General features: G+C 43.6%; 1 protein-coding gene across 9 annotated transcripts in view; it reads left to right on the top strand.

The window, feature by feature from the left end:
- Positions 1-19,255, top strand: part of madd (MAP-kinase activating death domain) — an 83,947-nt gene that overhangs the window by 57,704 nt on the left and 6,988 nt on the right. For 5 of the 9 annotated variants that reach the window (XM_080765723.1, XM_080765718.1, XM_080765720.1 and 2 more), the window contains 14 exons: positions 747-897; positions 2,093-2,311; positions 7,730-7,839; positions 7,939-8,022; positions 9,960-10,115; positions 10,443-10,575; positions 11,291-11,353; positions 12,094-12,214; positions 13,381-13,486; positions 13,946-14,056; positions 14,591-14,698; positions 14,991-15,155; positions 15,456-15,528; positions 16,313-16,419. In XM_080765723.1, coding sequence (XP_080621849.1) covers positions 747-897; positions 2,093-2,311; positions 7,730-7,839; positions 7,939-8,022; positions 9,960-10,115; positions 10,443-10,575; positions 11,291-11,353; positions 12,094-12,214; positions 13,381-13,486; positions 13,946-14,056; positions 14,591-14,698; positions 14,991-15,155; positions 15,456-15,528; positions 16,313-16,419 — 1,707 coding nt within the window. The remainder of the gene's footprint in view (positions 1-746; positions 898-2,092; positions 2,312-7,729; positions 7,840-7,938; positions 8,023-9,959; positions 10,116-10,442; positions 10,576-11,290; positions 11,354-12,093; positions 12,215-13,380; positions 13,487-13,945; positions 14,057-14,590; positions 14,699-14,990; positions 15,156-15,455; positions 15,529-16,312; positions 16,420-19,255) is intronic. The other 4 variants (XM_080765722.1, XM_080765716.1, XM_080765721.1 and 1 more) reach the window with 3 other exon arrangements.

The raw sequence follows: 19,255 nt of genomic DNA, 5'->3' as shown, positions 1-19,255 counted from the left end.
GTTAACCCCTAGCATCGCTAGGAGAGCAAAAATACGCGTTCTGCAGGCTCACAATGTGACTGATACACAAGTAGTGGTTTTAACTTTATTTCAATTAAATATTTTATGTAATTAAACCGGCACTATGTAATGTTTTATTTATGACTAAAATGTAATTTTGTCCAATCCGTATGGTAGAGCAGGGGTTCTCAACCCGTGGGTCGCGACCCCTCGGGGGGTTCGCCAAATTATTTTGGGAGGCCCCCAAATTATTAAAAAAATATTTAATCAACTGAATGGCTGGAAAATGGAAATGAAGAGTTTACATAGTGCACGCATAAACTTTCGTTATGATTTGTATTGGGGGTGGGGAGGGGCTGGGGACCCCCGGAAATGCTTTGGTCATGTCTCGCCACACCTGCCCCGGGGGTCGTGAGACATGGCCAAAGCATTTCCGGGGGTCCCCAGCCAAAAACGTTGAGAACCCCTGTGGTAGAGTATGTTAATACAATATAACTTATGTCTTATACAATTGGGCTGGTTGTATTTTGTCTCCCTGCTCTTCTATTGAGACATTTAGATCGTGTCAAAGGTCATGTCTCACCTACACACAGGATCTGACATTTCAATTTGCATGCTCTATTAGCCTCAATGGTAGAATTGTCAGCACTTGCAAAGGAAACTAGCGGTAGAAGAGGAATGTAACATAGTGCAGCTTTAAGTGTGTGTGTGTGTGTGTGTGTGTGTGTGTGTGTTGTGTCCGCTAGGAGGTGAGCAGGAAGGTGTACAAGGGCATGTTGGACATCCTGAAGTGCACAGTGTCCAGCCTGGAACACTCCTACACCAACGCAGGGCTGGGAGGCATGGCCAGTGTCTTCAGCGTACTGGAAATAGCGCACACCCATTATCAAACCAAAGGTAAAAATATGCTCCCAGACTGTACACCAGTGGTTCTCAAAGTGGGTGCCAGGGGAGCCCGCAGAATACTTTGATAATATTTGGAATTCATCTATATCACTTCACCAGCTCAGTGGCCTTGTGGTTAGTGTCCGCCCTGAGACTGGGAGGTTGGGGTTCGATCCCTGGCCGGGTCATACCAAAGACTCTAAAAATGGGACCCAATGCCTCCCTGCTTGACACTCAGCATCAAGGGTTGGATTGGGGTGTAAGTCCCTGCGACATTCTAGCGTCATGTCCAGGGGGTGTACTTGTACATGAAGCTGCCTCACGCTACAGAAACAGGAGATAGGCTCCTGCCCTATGGGCCTCATGGCTCGGCAAGGCTATTTACTTACTTTACTTTTACTTCAGTTTAACCAATTTCATTTGTAAGATGGACGACCAAACCTTGACCAAAATAGACGCTATTTTTGGTGAATGTTCACCCCAGAATAGGGATTCTGGGGTGCAAATGGTTAAATATCATTAAGTTAAGTATTAATGAAGTTATTTTAAATCTGTCATAATGGACACTACTATGAACCTTTCTTGTGACACATACTGTATCTTAGGAGGAAAGATTTACAAAGTTACAATGAAATTCAGGGGTACCTTGGATGAAAAGGTTATTTCCAGGAGTGCTCTGATACAAAAAGAACCACTGCTATAAACACACACGTTTTGCCTAATTTGAAAATGGAAAATTGGCATTCCGTGATCTCTAGGGACGTGTACAGGGACTAATTTCCCTGACATTTAATTAAAGAAAAATCCTTTCTTTTTTTATTTCTAGAAAAATGTTTTAGGGGGAAAAAATGTCTGATTTATACATAGTTGAACACTGTAGTCACGCACCAATACTAGCATATCTACAAGCTTACAAAGCGTGGTAGAGCTGCCGTTTTTTGTGCGCAACACCAGTGTGCAACCAAATATAAATTAGGGAGAAGGCTAGGTGAAGTGATGTTGATGAAATTACTGTATTATGTTTATGTTCTAAATTATTACTTGTCTTATGCAGCTGAGCACTTTTGGTGCAAGAAGCTATACCAATCAATCAATCAAAATCAATCAACTCCCGCTTCGGCTGTCGCATCTGCTGCTGTTGTGTCTTCCTCTAACTGTGTGGGCCTCTCTTTGACTCCTTCCTCCGTCCTGCCTCGGTGTACGGCAGACCCGATAAAAAACAAGCGAAGCCCTTCGGACGGCGGCGGAAGCCCGGGCAGTAAAGAGAGCCCGTCGTCCGGTCGTGTGGAGGGCGGGAGACCCCCGGGCCTCCTAAACGTTCCCCACCTGCAGCTGCCGGCCCACCACCACCACACGCCCACAAGAGGGTCCCACCACCACTTTGACACACGGAGTCTGAACGAGGAGAACTTTATTGCCTCGATCGGTGTGTACCATTGCCTCGGCCCCCTTGGTTGCATGTGCACTGTCTGACCCCCCCCCCCCCCCCCCCCCCCCGATCCCCCTCTGACACCCCGCCCCCTAACAAGCTCATCAACCTGAACCGCTGGTCCTCAAAGTGGGCTCCGGGGACCCCCAGCTGTCCTTGAGGGGGTGCCAGGAGTCCCCCGGCTAAATTAGGAACAGTGCAAAGTCCTATTTTATCTTTCGGCTATTCGAAAACAGCTGTTCTACAAGTAGCAGATCGGCTATTTTTGAAGAACGTTAATTATGGGGGTCCCTGGCCCAACATCCTTTCCAATGGGGGCTCCACGGCCACATACATATTATGAGATTGGTGGTCCTTGACATGGAAATGTTTGAGAACCACAGACCTAAACGCCCATCAGGTTCTCACACCACATAGAGGAAAGTTACCTCCCATCTTCCTACAAAGCGTTCTTGCAGGCGTCCTAATATTCCATCCACTTTGATATGAATACCGCTGATGTCCTGTTGGCACTGGTAGTATGGTGAAATTAAAGGTGCTGTACTGTAAGTGATTTATTTTAATAAAATATAATTGAATTAGTTCTATATTCTGATAATCTATAGCTATAGCAGAGTATTTGTTCAGTATCAGGGGTCTCCTCATCTCTCAGCTTTTAACCCATTCTGAACGGGAACACATTTTGGTGTTAGCGTCATGTCGTGCTTTAGCTATTGAAAAATAGCAGACCTACAAGCTCATAGCGCGCCACCGAGTGGCGCGCTACGAGCTTGTAGGTCTGCTATTTAGCTGCATAAATGACTGACATTTTTAGAATCTGATCTCAGGTCAGAATGGGTTAATCAGACCAGTGTGTGTGCAGTGGAAACCTCGTATGAATCTGATCTCAGGTCAGAATGGGTTAAACAGACGGTAAACCGACATTATATATTTACAGTTGATATACCAAATTCATCCAATCAGGAGAGAACGCATGCAGGATGCGAGATAAGTGATGACACAAAGAGATGAGCAGAGAAAAGGAACTGGATCACAAGCTGATATATTATCTTGAGCGGCTGACGACATAGGGAGAGCTCTGTTACTGAGCAAAACACTATAGCAATGATTACTATCGAAAGCCTAATGTACAGTATTTAATATCATTTCTTTACAACACCTTTGATATTGCCCGCTTTCACGCTACACGACACTTCTGTGCTACATCCAGCTGATGTTGATCAAAGGTTTTCCAGTCAGAAGAATGTCACAAATTATCTTACGTTGTGTACTATTTGAGCCGGTAGACACAGTGTAAAAGTGTTTGGAATATTTGCCCTGACCTGCAGCCCTGGGTTGTGAGTTTGTGTTCCCTGAATGTTCTGCACCAGTATCCCTGTTTGCCTCTGGCGTTTGCCTGTCAGCACCTTGATTATGCATGCGTTTGTTTTGTTTTGTATGTCTTTCAATAATCTAAATCTGCAGTATTGGACGAGGGAGCCAGGAGGTTTGTGCATCGATGACAAAAATCGATAACGGTCTGGGCTCTCGTACTGCAGTTTTTTGTTTTTTTATGAAATGGCAGTTCCCTTAGCTCTCAGCATGGAGGGTGGAGGCATCACTCCCCGGTAAACAGTCCCAATACAGAAGAAGAGACAAATTTCTCCTATATCTCACGTTGGCTGTCAAAGACCCCATTGACTTGGGGAGGGTAAAATATGTTTTATCCACTCCTCTTTTTCAACTATGTAGTTTGGGTCTGTATACCAGGGGAAAGGCTCGGTCAAACACCCTCAAAGATACGCCTTGCCTACCTACCTACCTACCTACCCCCAAACCCAGCACCCCCACCCCTCCCCGTTTTTTAGAAGATGCACCTTCAATTCTACTGAATGTGTTACATGAGAATTGCACCCCCCTGCTTTTGCAACTGCTTCATTCCACCCCCCCGCTGGCTCGTAAGTCAGTCGCTCACCTTCCATCTCACGCTCCTTTTTCTTTTAGAAGATACCATAGACACCTCTCACAGGCACCCTGGTTCTGGAGAGCAGCCAGCTCCATGCAACCAAACCATGGAGCCTGGTTCTCCAGGAGCACGGTCGTCTCAAAGAGCTTTGGATCGTCAACTACTTGAAGCTACTTTACTAAACGATTGAATTTAGTCAAACTGACTTAATTTTGTTTTCTGTTTTCTGTTTTAATGCTCATCCAACCATACATGCCTACTCAACCAGCTCTCTGACTCTCTCTCTGTCTTTCTCTCCTTTGCTTGCAATGCATCTTGGGTAGAATTGTGGAGCAAGCACCAGGATAAGCAAAAAGCTTTGGAAAAACAGAGTAAGATACTTTTTCACACACCAAAAAAGATCGGGGTTCTGCTTAAATGCCACCTTTTGACGTGTCCCCCTTCTCTCTTCCTTTTCGAAACGCAGCACTATTTTTTTATATAACCACTTAAGCCCTATATTTTATATCGGACGAAAACGTCTGATCTAACATGCCCACAAATTACAATGCATCACGTTGCGTTCTTGTAGATTGACCATTTTCACTAATATGCATTGTTCGATCATTAGGTCAATAAGTTGTCCCTTTTGTCCTGCTTGAAGAAATAGAGTATACTCTATCAAGCAGTCGGGACAGAAATGCTGAGCTATTTAGTTGTACGTCCGGACAACTGAAACAATACTTCTGTAGCTTTTTGTCATCTTAAACATGAGATGACAACCACTCTTGTTGGGGTATATATTTTTGTCTCCATTTGCCAGGAAAGCGGAGACTCTTTAGGCTGAGCAGGCGTAGGTACTTAACACTAATTATGCTAAGGACATGTACACGCCATACATGTCCTGGGAATCAAAACCACGGGGTGCCTTGGACGTGTATAGGTGTCCTTAAGTCTTTTTTATTGATATAAAAAGAAGGCCTTAACTTCTGCACCGTACTCCTTGTGTTTTTGCTCTCCATGGTCTTTACCAAAAAGACAATGTTCTGACTTCTTCATTTCTAGGTGTACCAGTGTCAGGTAAGAACGGAAGATTATGCCTCCCGGTTCTGGGGTAACGGAAGGTGGGGCTTTTCAGGTGGTAGATGGGGCGCTCCACTAGTACATTGTAACAGGTACAGACTACCACGTGTTACCAGCTGATACCGACATTAAGCGTCTCCCGAGTCCCGACCTACTTAATTGCTTGCAATCCGTAACGTTTGGTGCGTTAAGATGAACAGGACTAAGATGAAGGACTATAATATAGCCTGTCTCACTCTGTAACAGCATAGGCAGTTGTGTGTTTGCAGCAAACGTTGCCCCAGAGTGGCTGGCACTCGCAGTGTCAGTAGAATCGCTTGTGACATAAGGTGAAACTTACAGTAGAAGGCTTTAACATCAGCTGGCTAAAATGTCAGTTAAGCACCATTGTGCGATATCATGCAGTCTAACAAACCGTTCTTTTTTGCGACTACAGCAACCAAAATAAGAGATAACTGGTCATCTTTGCACTGGTTTCTTTTAGATCTGAGAGCAGCACACAGACGGTTGTCTGAAGTCTTATAAGGTGGACACGCAGTTCCCCCCCCTTCTCTCTCTCTCTCTCTCTCTCTGTGTTAAACTCACTTTGCCAATCGATTTACCACTCACTTTATTCATGCGCAATACCCTCTATAGTGTGACACTGTAGTATGATCAAGTAGGGCATTCATTTATGAAAAAACACACATATCGACCATTATTTGACTACGCCAGTACTGTAATTGTCCCTATTTTGGGCATGTAATTTATAGGTGAGATTTTTTTTAAAGGGCATAAGTGGTTAAATAAAAATTACATTTAGTTTGTGGTTATTTTTTTACCTATCAAAGAATTGTATTAATTAATTTATTTGCTCATAAGTTAAAAATATCGGTCTAAACGTCAACAATCTAGGAATCTCCAATTTCAACATGGGACATGGTTTGGGCTCTATGCCTGTGTAAGTACCAGTCAGTAGCGTAATGTCTCAACAACCTTGCCAAGCCACAAAGATTGCACAACGCAGCTTACAATAAAGGTGTCATGACGTAAAAATGCAAAGATGGTCACCTATAATTTTGTCTGCATGCCTAACTGCCTGTGTCTGTTTTTCTGTGTAACTTGGGCCACATGTTGCAATGTTGAATCTGATGTCTTTGTTTTGGTCGCTCTCTTGCAGCTTTCTTTACTGTACTGTAATGTGTAATTCTTTCCCCTGATTGTGTTGCACTCTATGCTTGCCCCTCTGTCACCCTGCAGTCTGGTGGTTAGTTAAAGATATTGTATCGGATCCATTACGTACACTATGCATAATGCAGTTTTATAATTGTAGCCCATGTAGACTTTTATTTATTTATATTTATGTATAGGTACGGTAGGAATTCTCTCAAGGCACTTTATTTTTATTTTATTTTATTATAAAACGTTTCAGTTAAAGATGACAATTATTAATGAGCTATTCACCTATTTTCAAACTTATTTTCATATCCTCCATAATCCTCACTACTGCTTAATATGAAATGGGACCATTTCGGTCTACTCACTCATTGGTGAGGTGTGGACAGTTCAATAACTTAACCAATTACATCATTGATGGGGATTCCAAACTAATAGAAACTACAGTTTGTTCTCTTCCTGTAAAGTTATATTGCAGCTAAACCTTGAATTAGAAACCATTGTTCTTGCATTCCTAAAAATAAAATAAATGTTTGAAGTGACCAAACCTGCCTACCCATGATGTCATTGGTAAGCAGGTTTGTGAGTGAGTAGACAGAAATGGCGCCGTCTTAAGGCCAGTCCACACACCAATGCAACTATTGCAACCATTATCCTCATCCCCAAATGGCACTGGTCTGCAACTGTTCAGTCCACACCGCTGCAACTAAAACAGCTTTGTTGCAAGAAGTTACAATGGTGTGGAGTCTGTGGACTGACCTTTTATAATGGACATTAGTGAGGACCAATTGCCATTATAGATAATGTTTAAAATAGGTGAAGTGGTCCTAGAGAAATGCCTCATACCTTATAATTTATGTTCTGTCGCATGGCGGCCATGCGTGCCGAAAATAGCCGACCTACAGTACAAGCTCCTGAAGCTCGCAACACAAAATAATATGAAATAGTGTTGTGAGCTTGTAGCTTGGCTATCTTCGGCGCAACGCTGTTGTGCGACGAAGTATGAATGTGGTTGTAATTGACTTGGCTCACTACAGTATTTTGACAGGACCTCTGGTATTTAAGATGAAGTATGAATGTGGTTGTAATTGACTTGGCTCACTACAGTATTTTGACAGGACCTCTGGTATTTAAGATGAAGAGCGCGGCGGTCGCAGCACCATGGCTTCCTAAAGTCACGTGACTGAAATGGGAAGGTAAGAGGCGACTATGCTCGTGACAGCTGTCCTGACGAGGTCATGTGTTCCCAACAGGGTCCGACGGGGCCAAGCAGCAGCAACGTCCTCCGGAGGTCACCGACACAGAGGAGAAGAAGTCGCAGATGAGTGCAGACAGTGGCCTCAGCGTCACCTCGGGATCTCAGGTGTGTGCCTGGATGAAAGGATGAAAATAAGCCGTCACCGGTCATTTAATTTCATACATTTGGTAGTTAACATTGTCTTCCTCCGTTTGGTTTGTGCAGAAGAGTGACACAGAGTCGGTGACGGGCTCTGAACCACCCATCTTGACCAGGAGTACCAGCCAAGACTCGGAGGCCAGCACAGTGGTAGGGCACGGCCAACACAGACTATTGTACACATAGTTAATAATAATAATAATTAATAATCTTTATTGTCCCTGAAGGGATATTTATCTTCAGTTAAAAAACAAAAAAATCACACCTGTGTGAACTGAGCTGCTCAACAACACCGCTGGCTGGCTGCAGTTATAGAAAACAACAACAAAAACATCCTACACATAGTTATCCTGCATATTGCTTGTAATAATGTCCAGATGTCAGGTGTGACCATGCAGACCATTATTGGTGTTATAACCTATTCTACAACAGATCGTTTCGAGGAAGCAATCTGATTGGTTGAAACGGCTTCTAGCTGTGGATCAAACTAGCACGATTCACCACCTAATCAAAACAAATAATTCAGCTGCTCTGTTTTCCCAGAGCGCTAGCAAACTCGGTGGCTAGGCTAGCTAGTTTCTTGGGACATTTGTGATCGTAGTGACTACATCTGTCATTTTTTTTCCCCAGCGATTTTCTTAGTTTTTTTAAGGGAACTGTTGTAGAATTGCAATATTACACTTGAGGGTGTGGCTTAACGTGATTATTGCCACTTCAGTGATGCTTGCGGAACTCGACTTCGTCTCGTTCCTGACCGCATCAATGTCGTGGCAATAATCACGTTAAACCACACCCTCTCGTGTAATATTGCTTAAATGAAGCAGGCAATAGATATCGATCAGTATTGTGGTATGATGACACTAGATTCTCTGGCTACGCAAAATTAGTTTTTCATGTGAATCTGGGGGAAGAAAAAATTGCTGCATGCCAGTGGATAGATTGTAGTTATTATTTAGTCACAATCTCTTTGGTTAAATATTCATAAAACCCACAGACTGGTGGTTCTACAAGCTCTCAATGCATATGAGCTTGTAGACTGACTATTTTTGCTACTTTTGTGCCGTAAGTAAGTAAAAATATTAAATATGGATATGTTTCTGTGACTATACACATATGACTATAAGGGACATGATGTCAATTTTTTTAAAGTGTACCCCTGGTGAAAATGTATGTACCCTGGTAAAAAATGCCTTGACCCTCCATCTGACGGGGGGGGGGAAAGATGAGCCCTCCCTAGGGGTGTCAATCACCATCGTTGAGACGCTGAATAAACTGTCTCTCTGTGGGAGATTTGACTGGATCGTTCACACTTGCAGTCTGTTGATGGCTTGTTAATGAACTTCATTGTCTCATTGACTATTATTTTTTTATCCTTTTTGTAACCCATTTTTCACCCCTGTGTCAATTATCTAATGTGATGCTGGGCTCTACACACCCTCCGCCAACCTAGTCCCCATATATGGGGGACATGGGGAGAGCAACAGCCTTGAACTCATGCTTCCTTCATGCCTGATTGTCAGAGTTTCCCTGGCTGGATGTAGCGCGTGGAAGGAACACGTTATTCCAACCAGTTCATTTCCCCTCCATCAGGCGCCCTGGCTGGCCAGGGGGAGGCAGTTTAGAGACCAGGATTACTGCATGTTTTTTTTTGAGGGTACCTACCCTAGGGGACACGGGCAGAACATGCAAACTCCACACAGAAAGGACCTTTCGCCAACCCCGCCTCGGGTATGGGCACTGATGACGCGGAGGAGGAAACACGCCGCCAGCACCCACAGCGTCACAGGACCTTCTAGCTGTGAGGCGACAGCACTACCAACTGTGCCACCGTGCCCCCTGTTCATTGACTATTTTATTAATTTACATTTGTATGACCCTCCATTGGACTCAAAGTATTAATTTTGAGTCCAATGGAGACTTAAAGTAGTAATTAGCTGACCTTCCCTTTGACTGAGATTAGAAAGGTATAATTTTCCTCCAGGGGTATACTTCTTTTTGTTTTTTAAATCACTACGGCATTATTTTTAAGCAAGCAGTAAGATAACCACCCATTCAGCCAGTGAGCAGTTTTGAAAATGAATTTTCAGATAAGCAATAGTTCTGGAGAGACGCTTGGCGCGGACAGCGACCTGAGCAGCGTGGCAGGAGAAGGCCGGGGAAGAGTTGCACCACATCTGTCTCAATCCAGGGGGACGCTCTCCGACAGCGAGATCGAGACCAACCCTGCCACCAGCGCCGTGTTTGTAAGTACAGCGTCGATGTGAAATGAAATGTTAAAACAAATAAATATTAAATGCTGGAGTGGGGAATAAAGTGTGTGTGTGTGTGTGTGTGTGTGTGTGTGTGTGTGTGTGTGTGTGTGTGTGTGCGCGCACGCACACACACGCTAATGATCCCATCAGTATTATTTCCGGTGGTGTACAAACTGGCCTTTAAAGGGAGCCGTAAAGACATTGTGGCTTTCATGTTTTCTTGAAACTGACCAGAGTAATAAATAACACAGCAGCACAGTTTTTCCCAATGAGTATTTCAACTGCAAGCTGCTTCTCTCTTTTCTCTCTCTCTTTCAGGGAAAGACCCAAAAGCTGAAGCCAGGCCCAAAGCAAGGCCCAAAGGAACCAGCGCCAGCTGTAGTCAAGCCTCCACCTGCCCAGCCCATGGAGGACCACAGCACCAGGATATACCTGTGTGAAGGACTGCTGGGTATGGCCTACAACCTTTTTCTCTGCCTGCATTGCTGCAGAGCCGTAGTCACTGTGGGATCCTCAGCTAACTTTGTTAATATAGCATCAAAATCAGTTTAACCACATTAACCCTATTTTATAATTTGGGTATTTGAATATAGCCGCGATGCAACGCGTTGTAGGAATGTAGTTCCAAAAATGTGGGGGAATCTTGAAAAGATTTGAATATTTTCTTATCATTGAACAACAGAAATCTTCTCATGAGCGACCTTTCACAAGGGCACCCCTGTGGCCAAGTACTTTGTCTCTCCTTTTTTTGTTTGTTTTGTTTTCCTAAGGGCGCTACTCTCCCTCTGTCAACCTGGCGAGAGCCCAGAACTGAGCTCATGCTTCCTTCAATGCATGAGGAGTGAGCAGGCTGCTTTTTATCACCTGACAGGGGGAGTTTCCCCGGTAGGATGTAGTGCATGGAAGGAACATGTTATTACAGCCAGTTCCTTCCCCCTCCATCCCCTGGCTGACCAGAGGGATGGAGGGGAGGCAGTTTTTTTAAGGGTACACAGGGAAAACGTGCAAACTCCACACCCTTTTGCCAACTTTTGGCTGTCCTTGACATCAAAATGTTTGAGAACCAATTTTGCATTATTAACCCTTTCAGCTCTAACCTAACCCCCGTCTACTAACTGTCGCTGCTTCTCTGCTTCTCTGCCGCGCTTCCCGGGACGTCCTCTCAGGGCGAGATAAGAGCTCCATGTGGGACCAGCTGGAGGACGCGGCCATGGAGACCTTCTCTTTAAGTAGGGCTGCTTCTTTCCTTCGCCTACTTCTTCGTGCTGCTCCATTTGTTATTTTTCTTTGCCTTGTGTGTGTTTTTTTGTCCTGTTCTTGGATTCATCCTCCTGGTGCTTCTGTCCTGTGTGGGTTCATGTGCTGCTTCACATTGCTATGCTATGACACATTCATGCATATGTATGGTCTTTAAAGTGTGTGTGTGTGTGTGTGTGTGTGTGTGTGTGTGTGTGTGTATGACGACGACACACCAAACGGCGGTGAAAAGTTGACTCGTCCGTTCACTGACTGTGATTTATAAACGCCTTCGAGTCAGTGTTACTTCCATGTTGCGTAGCACTGTCCAATCCTTGGTATCTCTACCGTTCATGTGTTCAGCCGTTCAGCGACAACAAGCTCTTGGCTATTTTGTCACGATCGCGCTAATGAAACCAAACGCTACACGGTGACGGTACAGGATTATTATGACATGTCAAAACGAAAAGATGATGTTACCCAGGTAAAGTAGTGGCCTAATGTGTCACTCTGCATGTTTAACTAAGTTTTCCACATGTCCAAAGCAATTTATGAAAAATACATAAGCCTAAGCTTTAAATCATACTATCATTGTTGATATAACGCCATTTAGGTCAATGATATATAACAATAATAGGACTATAGCAGCGGGTAGCCTATTTAACGTTCTCTTCCGTGAGGACGTTAGGTTTTGGTACCAGAGTAAACTGTAATATTGATGTGATGTTCTCAGGTAAGGAGCGCTCCACTCTGTGGGACCAGGTCCAGTTTTGGGAGGATGCCTACCTGGACGCTGTCATGCTGGAGAGGGAGGGCATGGGCATGGACCAGGGCCCTCAGGAGATGATTGACAGGTGAGAGGGAGGGGCATGGGCCAGGGCCCTCAGGAGATGATTGACAGGTGAGAGGGAGGGGCATGGACCAGGGCCCTCAGGAGATGATTGACAGGTGAGAGGGAGGGGCATGGGCATGGACCAGGGCCCTGAGGAGATGATTGACAGGTGAGAGGGAGGGGCATGGGCATGGACCAGGGCCCTCAGGAGATGATTGACAGTTGAGAGGGAGGGGCATGGACCAGGGCCCTCAGGAGATGATTGACAGGTGAGAGGGAGGGGCATGGACCAGGGCCCTCAGGAGATGAAGAGTGGAAGTGGAACAGTGGAAAACCGCCATTCATTAAAAGATAACATTTCAGTTTTGAGACTTGGATACCATCCATGTTTGTCTGGCTTCCATGCGAACACATTGGCCTGTGTTCAGGGGAGGGAAGCTGGGCAGGGAGAGTGAACGAAGGCTCTAGTAGAACGAAGGCTCCACGTCCTCCCAGTGGGGGCTCCTCACTGGCAGGTGAGTCAGTAGGATACAACAGTATGTCCTCCCGGTGGGGGCTCCTCACTGGTAGGTGAGTCAGTATGATACAACAGTATGTCCTCCCGGTGGGGATCCTCACTGGCAGGTGAGTCAGTAGGATACAACAGCAGTGACAACACACAGAAATGTGTGTGTTGGGGGATTATGTTTTGGATTACTTTATTTGAGAAGAGTGCACAAACCAAGTTGTTGATGTATATATACATAGGCTGAACAGTAGTGTACAGTAGGCAACTACATAACTGTGATGTGACAATACAGCTGATTCTCATTTAATGACTAATATCGATGATTACCGTATTGTTGTTCTTTTTAAGATATTTTTGCAGCTTTTCTGTCTTTAGTGATTGTACACAGTAGAGAGACACAGGAAACGGGTAGAGAGAGAGAAGGGGAGTGACGCAGCAAAGGTCGTCGGGCTCGGGAATCAAACCTGCAACACACTGTCAGGCTGCATTAGAGATGTTCTATAGCATGTTATATTATGCATGTTATATAGACAAATGCTAGGTTAATTTGTTTTACCTGGCATGTACAATATTATTTCTTGATTTGTTTAGACTGATACTAGGTTCTTGGTCATGTGCCTGTGATCCTACAACATTCTGCATATTGTACATTGTAATGGATGTGCTGTGCTCGGCTGCAGGTACCTGTCTCTGGGAGAACACGACCGCAAGCGTCTGGAGGACGACGAAGACCGCCTCCTGGCCACCCTGTTGCACAACATGATCGTCTACATGCTGATGATGAAAGTACGTGTCTCTCACAACTATTTACAATTTAGGCATTTAGCAGACACTCTTAATCCAGAGCGATTTACAGTAAGCAAGAACAACACATGGTAATACATTGAATACATAGAAATAGTCATCAAGGAATCATGAGTAAGCTAAGAACCTAACATCCGTCTAACAGTAGAATATCTGTATTATGAAACTATAAGTATACACTATAGACTAGAGTGCTATCTAAATTACATAAGTTTAGCCTTCTCTCCTCCTTATCATCATGCTTGACCAGTGCTTCTTCAAAGACCCCCCCCCCCCATATCTCTTGAGTGTGTTCAAGAGTTATATTTACAAGGTTCCATTTTGAACCCCCAGGGGTCCCTCCTACTCGAAGAACCACTGAGTTAGCTGATCCGAGATTGTGTCACTCATGATATTTTAATCATGACACGTTTTGTTTTGTTTTGTTCTGTTGTCGACCAGGTGGCCAAAAATGACATCCGTAAGAAAGTGAGGCGCTTGATGGGGAAGTCCCACATTGGCCTGTCACACAGCCAAGAGGTCAATGAGATGCTGGACAAACTGGCTACAATGGTACGACACAGTCACTCTAGCAGCAAATACATTAACCGCTTAAAGGGTGGAACCGTAGGCTGATTTAGGATTTTGTTTTCCAGTTCAGGAGCGTTTGTGACACATTTTCAGATTGTACATCTGACTTTTACTGAATGTTCGCTTATTATGACTTCCCCACATTAGGGATGCTAAGGTTCCTGTGATTAATGTTTAATCCGCATACGTATATATCTCTGCTGTTGGGGATAAACCACCCAACTCCAAAACATTTCAGGAAACCAAAAATATACATTTATCAGGAAATGAAGAAATCTTATATTTTTAATACAATGCAATACTGCCACATCAAAGTTGGTATTGTGACTTATATATGGTCAATTACTTGCATGAGAGGGCGAGATGTGGTGGAGTTAGCTTAATACTTTTCATTGGTTCAATATATTTTTAACCAACACACAGACGTAAAGGGTGTTCAATAGCATTGATTTATGAAAATAAACTGTAACTAATCACAAAGTGAAAATGGTTTCTCATCCTGGATGACGTTTTCAGAGCGGCCGTGAGCTATCCGTAAGGCCGAGTGGAAGCCGTCACATCAAGAAGCAAACCTTCGTTGTGCACGCTGGTACCGACACCACCGGAGACATCTTCTTTATGGAGGTAACACTTTGACCAGTACTGTTTGTTTCTCAACTTGTGATCGAACCCCGACCTCCCAATCCCAGGGCGGAGACTCAAACCACAAGGTCACTGAGCTGGTATTAATGTTTTCTTTGTAATAAATGTCTATCTTCCACATTGATTTAATTTTACCCTACAATTTCCACTTCGCAAAGCCCCTGGGGATTTTTACGCATTCTCCTTCACATGTTACTGAATCTTTGTGCGTCATTTAGAATTTAATTTTGTGCGTGAAATTAAATAAGCAAACAAACAAACTCTCCTTGGTCAGGTGTGTGACGACTGCATCGTGCTGCGCAGCAACATCGGCACGGTGTACGAGCGCTGGTGGTACGAGAAGCTGATCAACATGACCTACTGCCCCAAGACCAAGGTGCTGTGTCTGTGGAGACGCAACGGCCAGGAGACGCAGCTCAACAAGTTCTACACCAAGAAGGTTCATTCTTTCTTTCTAGCCCGTTTTCTCCACCATTTTAGTTATTATTATGCCAATGAATTCCTCCCCACACACATGTGTGTGTTGTCCCTGCTGTTGTAGGGCTGAACGATTCATCAGATTTAAATCGAAATGAGTTTTTTGGTTTGAACGATGATAGAAAAATGAAAAACGGAAAATCGACTATATATATATATATATCAATCGGAAACCCCGGTTTTAATGACTTAAACTAAATTATCATTCTGTATTTTACTGTGCAGTAATAATATAAAAAAAACTCTACTCTCTGCATTCCAGTGTCGTGAACTGTACTACTGTGTGAAAGACAGCATGGAAAGGGCTGCTGCCAGGCAACAGAGCATCAAACCAGGTATGTTGATGTTCAACTCACAGCATTGTCTAAAAGAAGTGTGTGAAATTGTTCAAGTGGCAAAAGAGGAAAGGTCAGATATGATAAATTATCGTTGCTGGAAAACTAACTGTTCCCGTTTTTAATTAGTATTTAATCTAGATTTTCACTACATGTCTGTTCTACTATGTCTACTATATCCTACTACTGATGAGGTAGGACATATTTATGAGTGGTTGAAATGGTTCTGAGGTTTCTTCCTTCTGTCATGATGTTGTCGTGGTCTGTGGGGTCAGGACACGCGTGGCGTGACCACAGGCTTGTTCACACTTCACAGTGGGGGAAAAGTAAAAAAAAAAGTAGTCAAATGTTTACCGGTAACTTAAGTAAAAGTATCCCTGAAAATTTGAATCAAAACCAGCCACTGACTCACTACAGAAGCCTACTTTGTCTACAAAACCTGTGCTCATAAGTATAACAAGACTTAAAATCACCACATTTTTTTGTTTGTTTTCAAAGACATTTTACAATATGGCATTGGGAGCGCAGATGCTATGTAATTTTTGGGCACCCACACAAAGTTACTGGCAATTCTTCTGGCAGCCACCACTTTGAAAACCAGTGTGCTAAAGTCCCGTACAGTTGGGATCCACAGACAGCTAGCATACAAGCTACAGTATGGAGCAGGAAAACATGCTACTTGTGTGTGTGTGTGTGTGTGTGTGTGTGTGTGTGTGTGTGTGTGTGTGTGTGTGTGTGTGTGTGTGTGTGTGTGTGCGCGCGCGCATTCATGTGCGTCCCCCAGGTCCAGAGCTTGGTGGAGAGTTTCCCGTCCAGGACATGAAGACGGGTGAGGGAGGTCTCCTGCAGGTCACCCTGGAAGGAATCAACCTCAAGTTCATGCACAGCCAGGTAGGAGAGGCCACAGCAGCACCACAGTGACACACACAGACCCACCCCTCACCTCAGCAGCCTGGAACTCTTCCATTCACCCTTCCCCAAGCCTGTCTGTCACATGTGTTCCTTCACGTGATTCTCTTCCTCTAACGTTCATTATTATTATTGTTTCATGATTTGGCATCAACTGGCATGATTTGACTGATACGATACAAAAGAAAGGAGGGAGAAATAGCCCAGTGGTTTGCTAAGGGTCCATTTGGAACCCGCTCAAGGTAAAAAATAGTCCAGCGGTTTGGAAAAGGTCCATTTGGAACCCCTTCAAGGTAAAAAATAGCCCAGTGGTTGGGTCTATTTGGAACCCCCTCAACCCCGAGGGTCCCATGGTGCCTGGAGCTGAAATGGCCGATCTACAAGCTCAAAGCACGGTGCGTTGTGTGAAGCGCAGAGAGATTGTAGAACGGCTATTTTCATAGAGTCTTCTTTCAAGTATAGAAGGTAATTCAACATAATCCAAACCTCAAATGTTGTTTTTTTTCCCTATAACTTGGAGGAAGAATTCAGTTTGTGCTCTTGCCTTTTTATTTATTTGATTTTGTTTAGCTTTGATTTGTTCCATTGTGTGTACATGCATGTGTACTTGTGTGTGTTTCAAGACATATGAACACATAGTTCCTACCTCCCATGTTTTTTATTTCCGTCATGGTGCCTAAATCTTCTGTTCCCGTGTTTAGGAACGTGTCTAGGACGTAAGACAGATGACACCGAGCAAAGACTTTTCATTAATAATTGCCTTTTTATTTCTTTATTTTTTATTCATTCTTGTTTTAGTTGGACATTATCATGTATTCTTCACATTTAGTGGGGACAATTTCATTGACTGATTTATGAATCGTCAAGAGGCCATTTCACTCGACAAAAATGATGTACCAGGATTCAAATGTTTCAGTTGGAAATACAGCACTTTTTGTCGAACAATAGAGTCACGCTATGAAGTATAGTTGAGTTGTTAACACTCTTCTTCAGCTCTGACTGAACATTTTATTGAACAATGTAAGAAGTGTCCATGCTCAAAGGGTGACTGGTCCATCACTGCAGACAAACACTTTGTACACTTGGAAGAACAAGGTGCTGAATTGTTCCTTTTTAGAAGTTTATCTACTGATGTAGAATTTCATGAACATAAGATGTTTTATGAAAGCCTACTGTACATGTCACATAGTGTATTTGTGAAATTATTTTTTAACTGCTAAAGATTATACTGTAAGTCGCAAATGGTTGAACCCAGTAATGGTTGTTGCCTGCTTGTTTCTGCTTTCTCTGGTCCACTTTTCATCTGAATGTTCTGTGCGTCACATTGAAGTAGGTAGAGTTCTTTGCATTGAAGTTGGTAAAGTTATTTACCCAACAGTAGGTAGAGTTCTTTACACAACAGTAGGTAGAGTTCTTTACACAACAGTAGGTAGAGTTCTTTACTAGTTCTGTATGGATGTTATCGGTCCAGTCCTCATATAACATTACTTTAGTACTAGAAGTCCAGACTATGAATAAGCCTTAAGGCCGCTCTTCGTGAAATGGTTGAATAATGTTGAGGCGTGTGAGAGGTGAGGTGGTGTTGGATGTTATGAAAACGTGGTGTTGGTGCCAGCCATTGTTGCTGGAGGAGGAGGCATGGAGGGCACTGGAGGTTGGTGTTTTTTAAAGGAACAATCCCAGTCAAACCTCTACTAGTCCTGGTTTTGCGAGCTTCTAGCTAACTTAGTCGACAACTACATTGTACTTTGTTGACCCCAGGGGTCTATACCTGGTCCCTTCCTTCCCCCCCCCCCCCCACTCTACACCAAATCACCGGAAAGAGCCAATCTACGAGCTCGCCACGCGTTGCATTGTGGAATGTTGAGCTTGTGGCTATTTCCTGCGAATGATCACCTATATTCGCCTATATACAGTATGTTCTTCTGTTATGACAGGCCCAGAACAGGAATGCTAGGGAATGTGGTTCACACTCTGTGATGGGTCCTTCCTGCTGAACACACATACATTATCTCGATTGTCACTCATAGATTATTGACACATTATCATTCTGTAGAGACATTGATACAGTGTGTTATGTGTAGACATTGATACGCTAGTACTTATAGACATTGATATAATAGGTATTTATAGACATGGATACAGTAGGTATTGAGGTTGGGGTGGGATAGCGCAGTGCCCTCTCCCCTTTCGTAGTGCGGGTGAGTGTTTGTGCTCTTCTGTCCGATAATAATCCAAACCATTTCTCTCCCATGCTCTCTCCCCCTGCAAGGAGCGGAAGGTACACGCACCTCTGCTGTGTTTGCTTTATTAGCGGCTCCATTTTTAATTGGGTTATTTTTCTTATTTATTTTTCCTTTCACCGTTTTTAGCTGTATGGCAAACTTTTCAATTGTGTGTCCTTGTCCTTGTGTTGTTATTATATGGAAATTCCATGTATGCATTACATGGGCCATGTTAAATATAATTTAGCCTATAAACGTATGCAAAAGCATTGGCAACCTTTTCATGTTGACATCCAAACGTATATATTCATTAAAAAAACAGTTTTTAATTGTATTTATTAGGTTAATACTTAATGAAACAAGCCATCCAGAGCTAATCAGAATGTACAGCTCACTATGAGCTGACTTCTCTTCATCTAGCCCAGTGGTTCTCAAAGTGGGGTCCCCACATTATTTTTTGGGGTACCCAGATAATTACTCAACGGTAAACAAAACAACATACAGTATAGTTGTTTACAGGGTATCTGCACATTTCTAAACTGACAATTTAATGAATGACTTGTAAGACCCTTTTAATACCAAATTGTCAAATA

Source organism: Protomyctophum bolini (genome assembly GCF_963924005.1).
Source record: "Protomyctophum bolini genome assembly, chromosome: 1".
In the NCBI taxonomy this organism is placed as follows: Eukaryota; Metazoa; Chordata; class Actinopteri; order Myctophiformes; family Myctophidae; genus Protomyctophum; species Protomyctophum bolini.
This window is presented reverse-complemented; position numbering and strand designations above follow the sequence as displayed.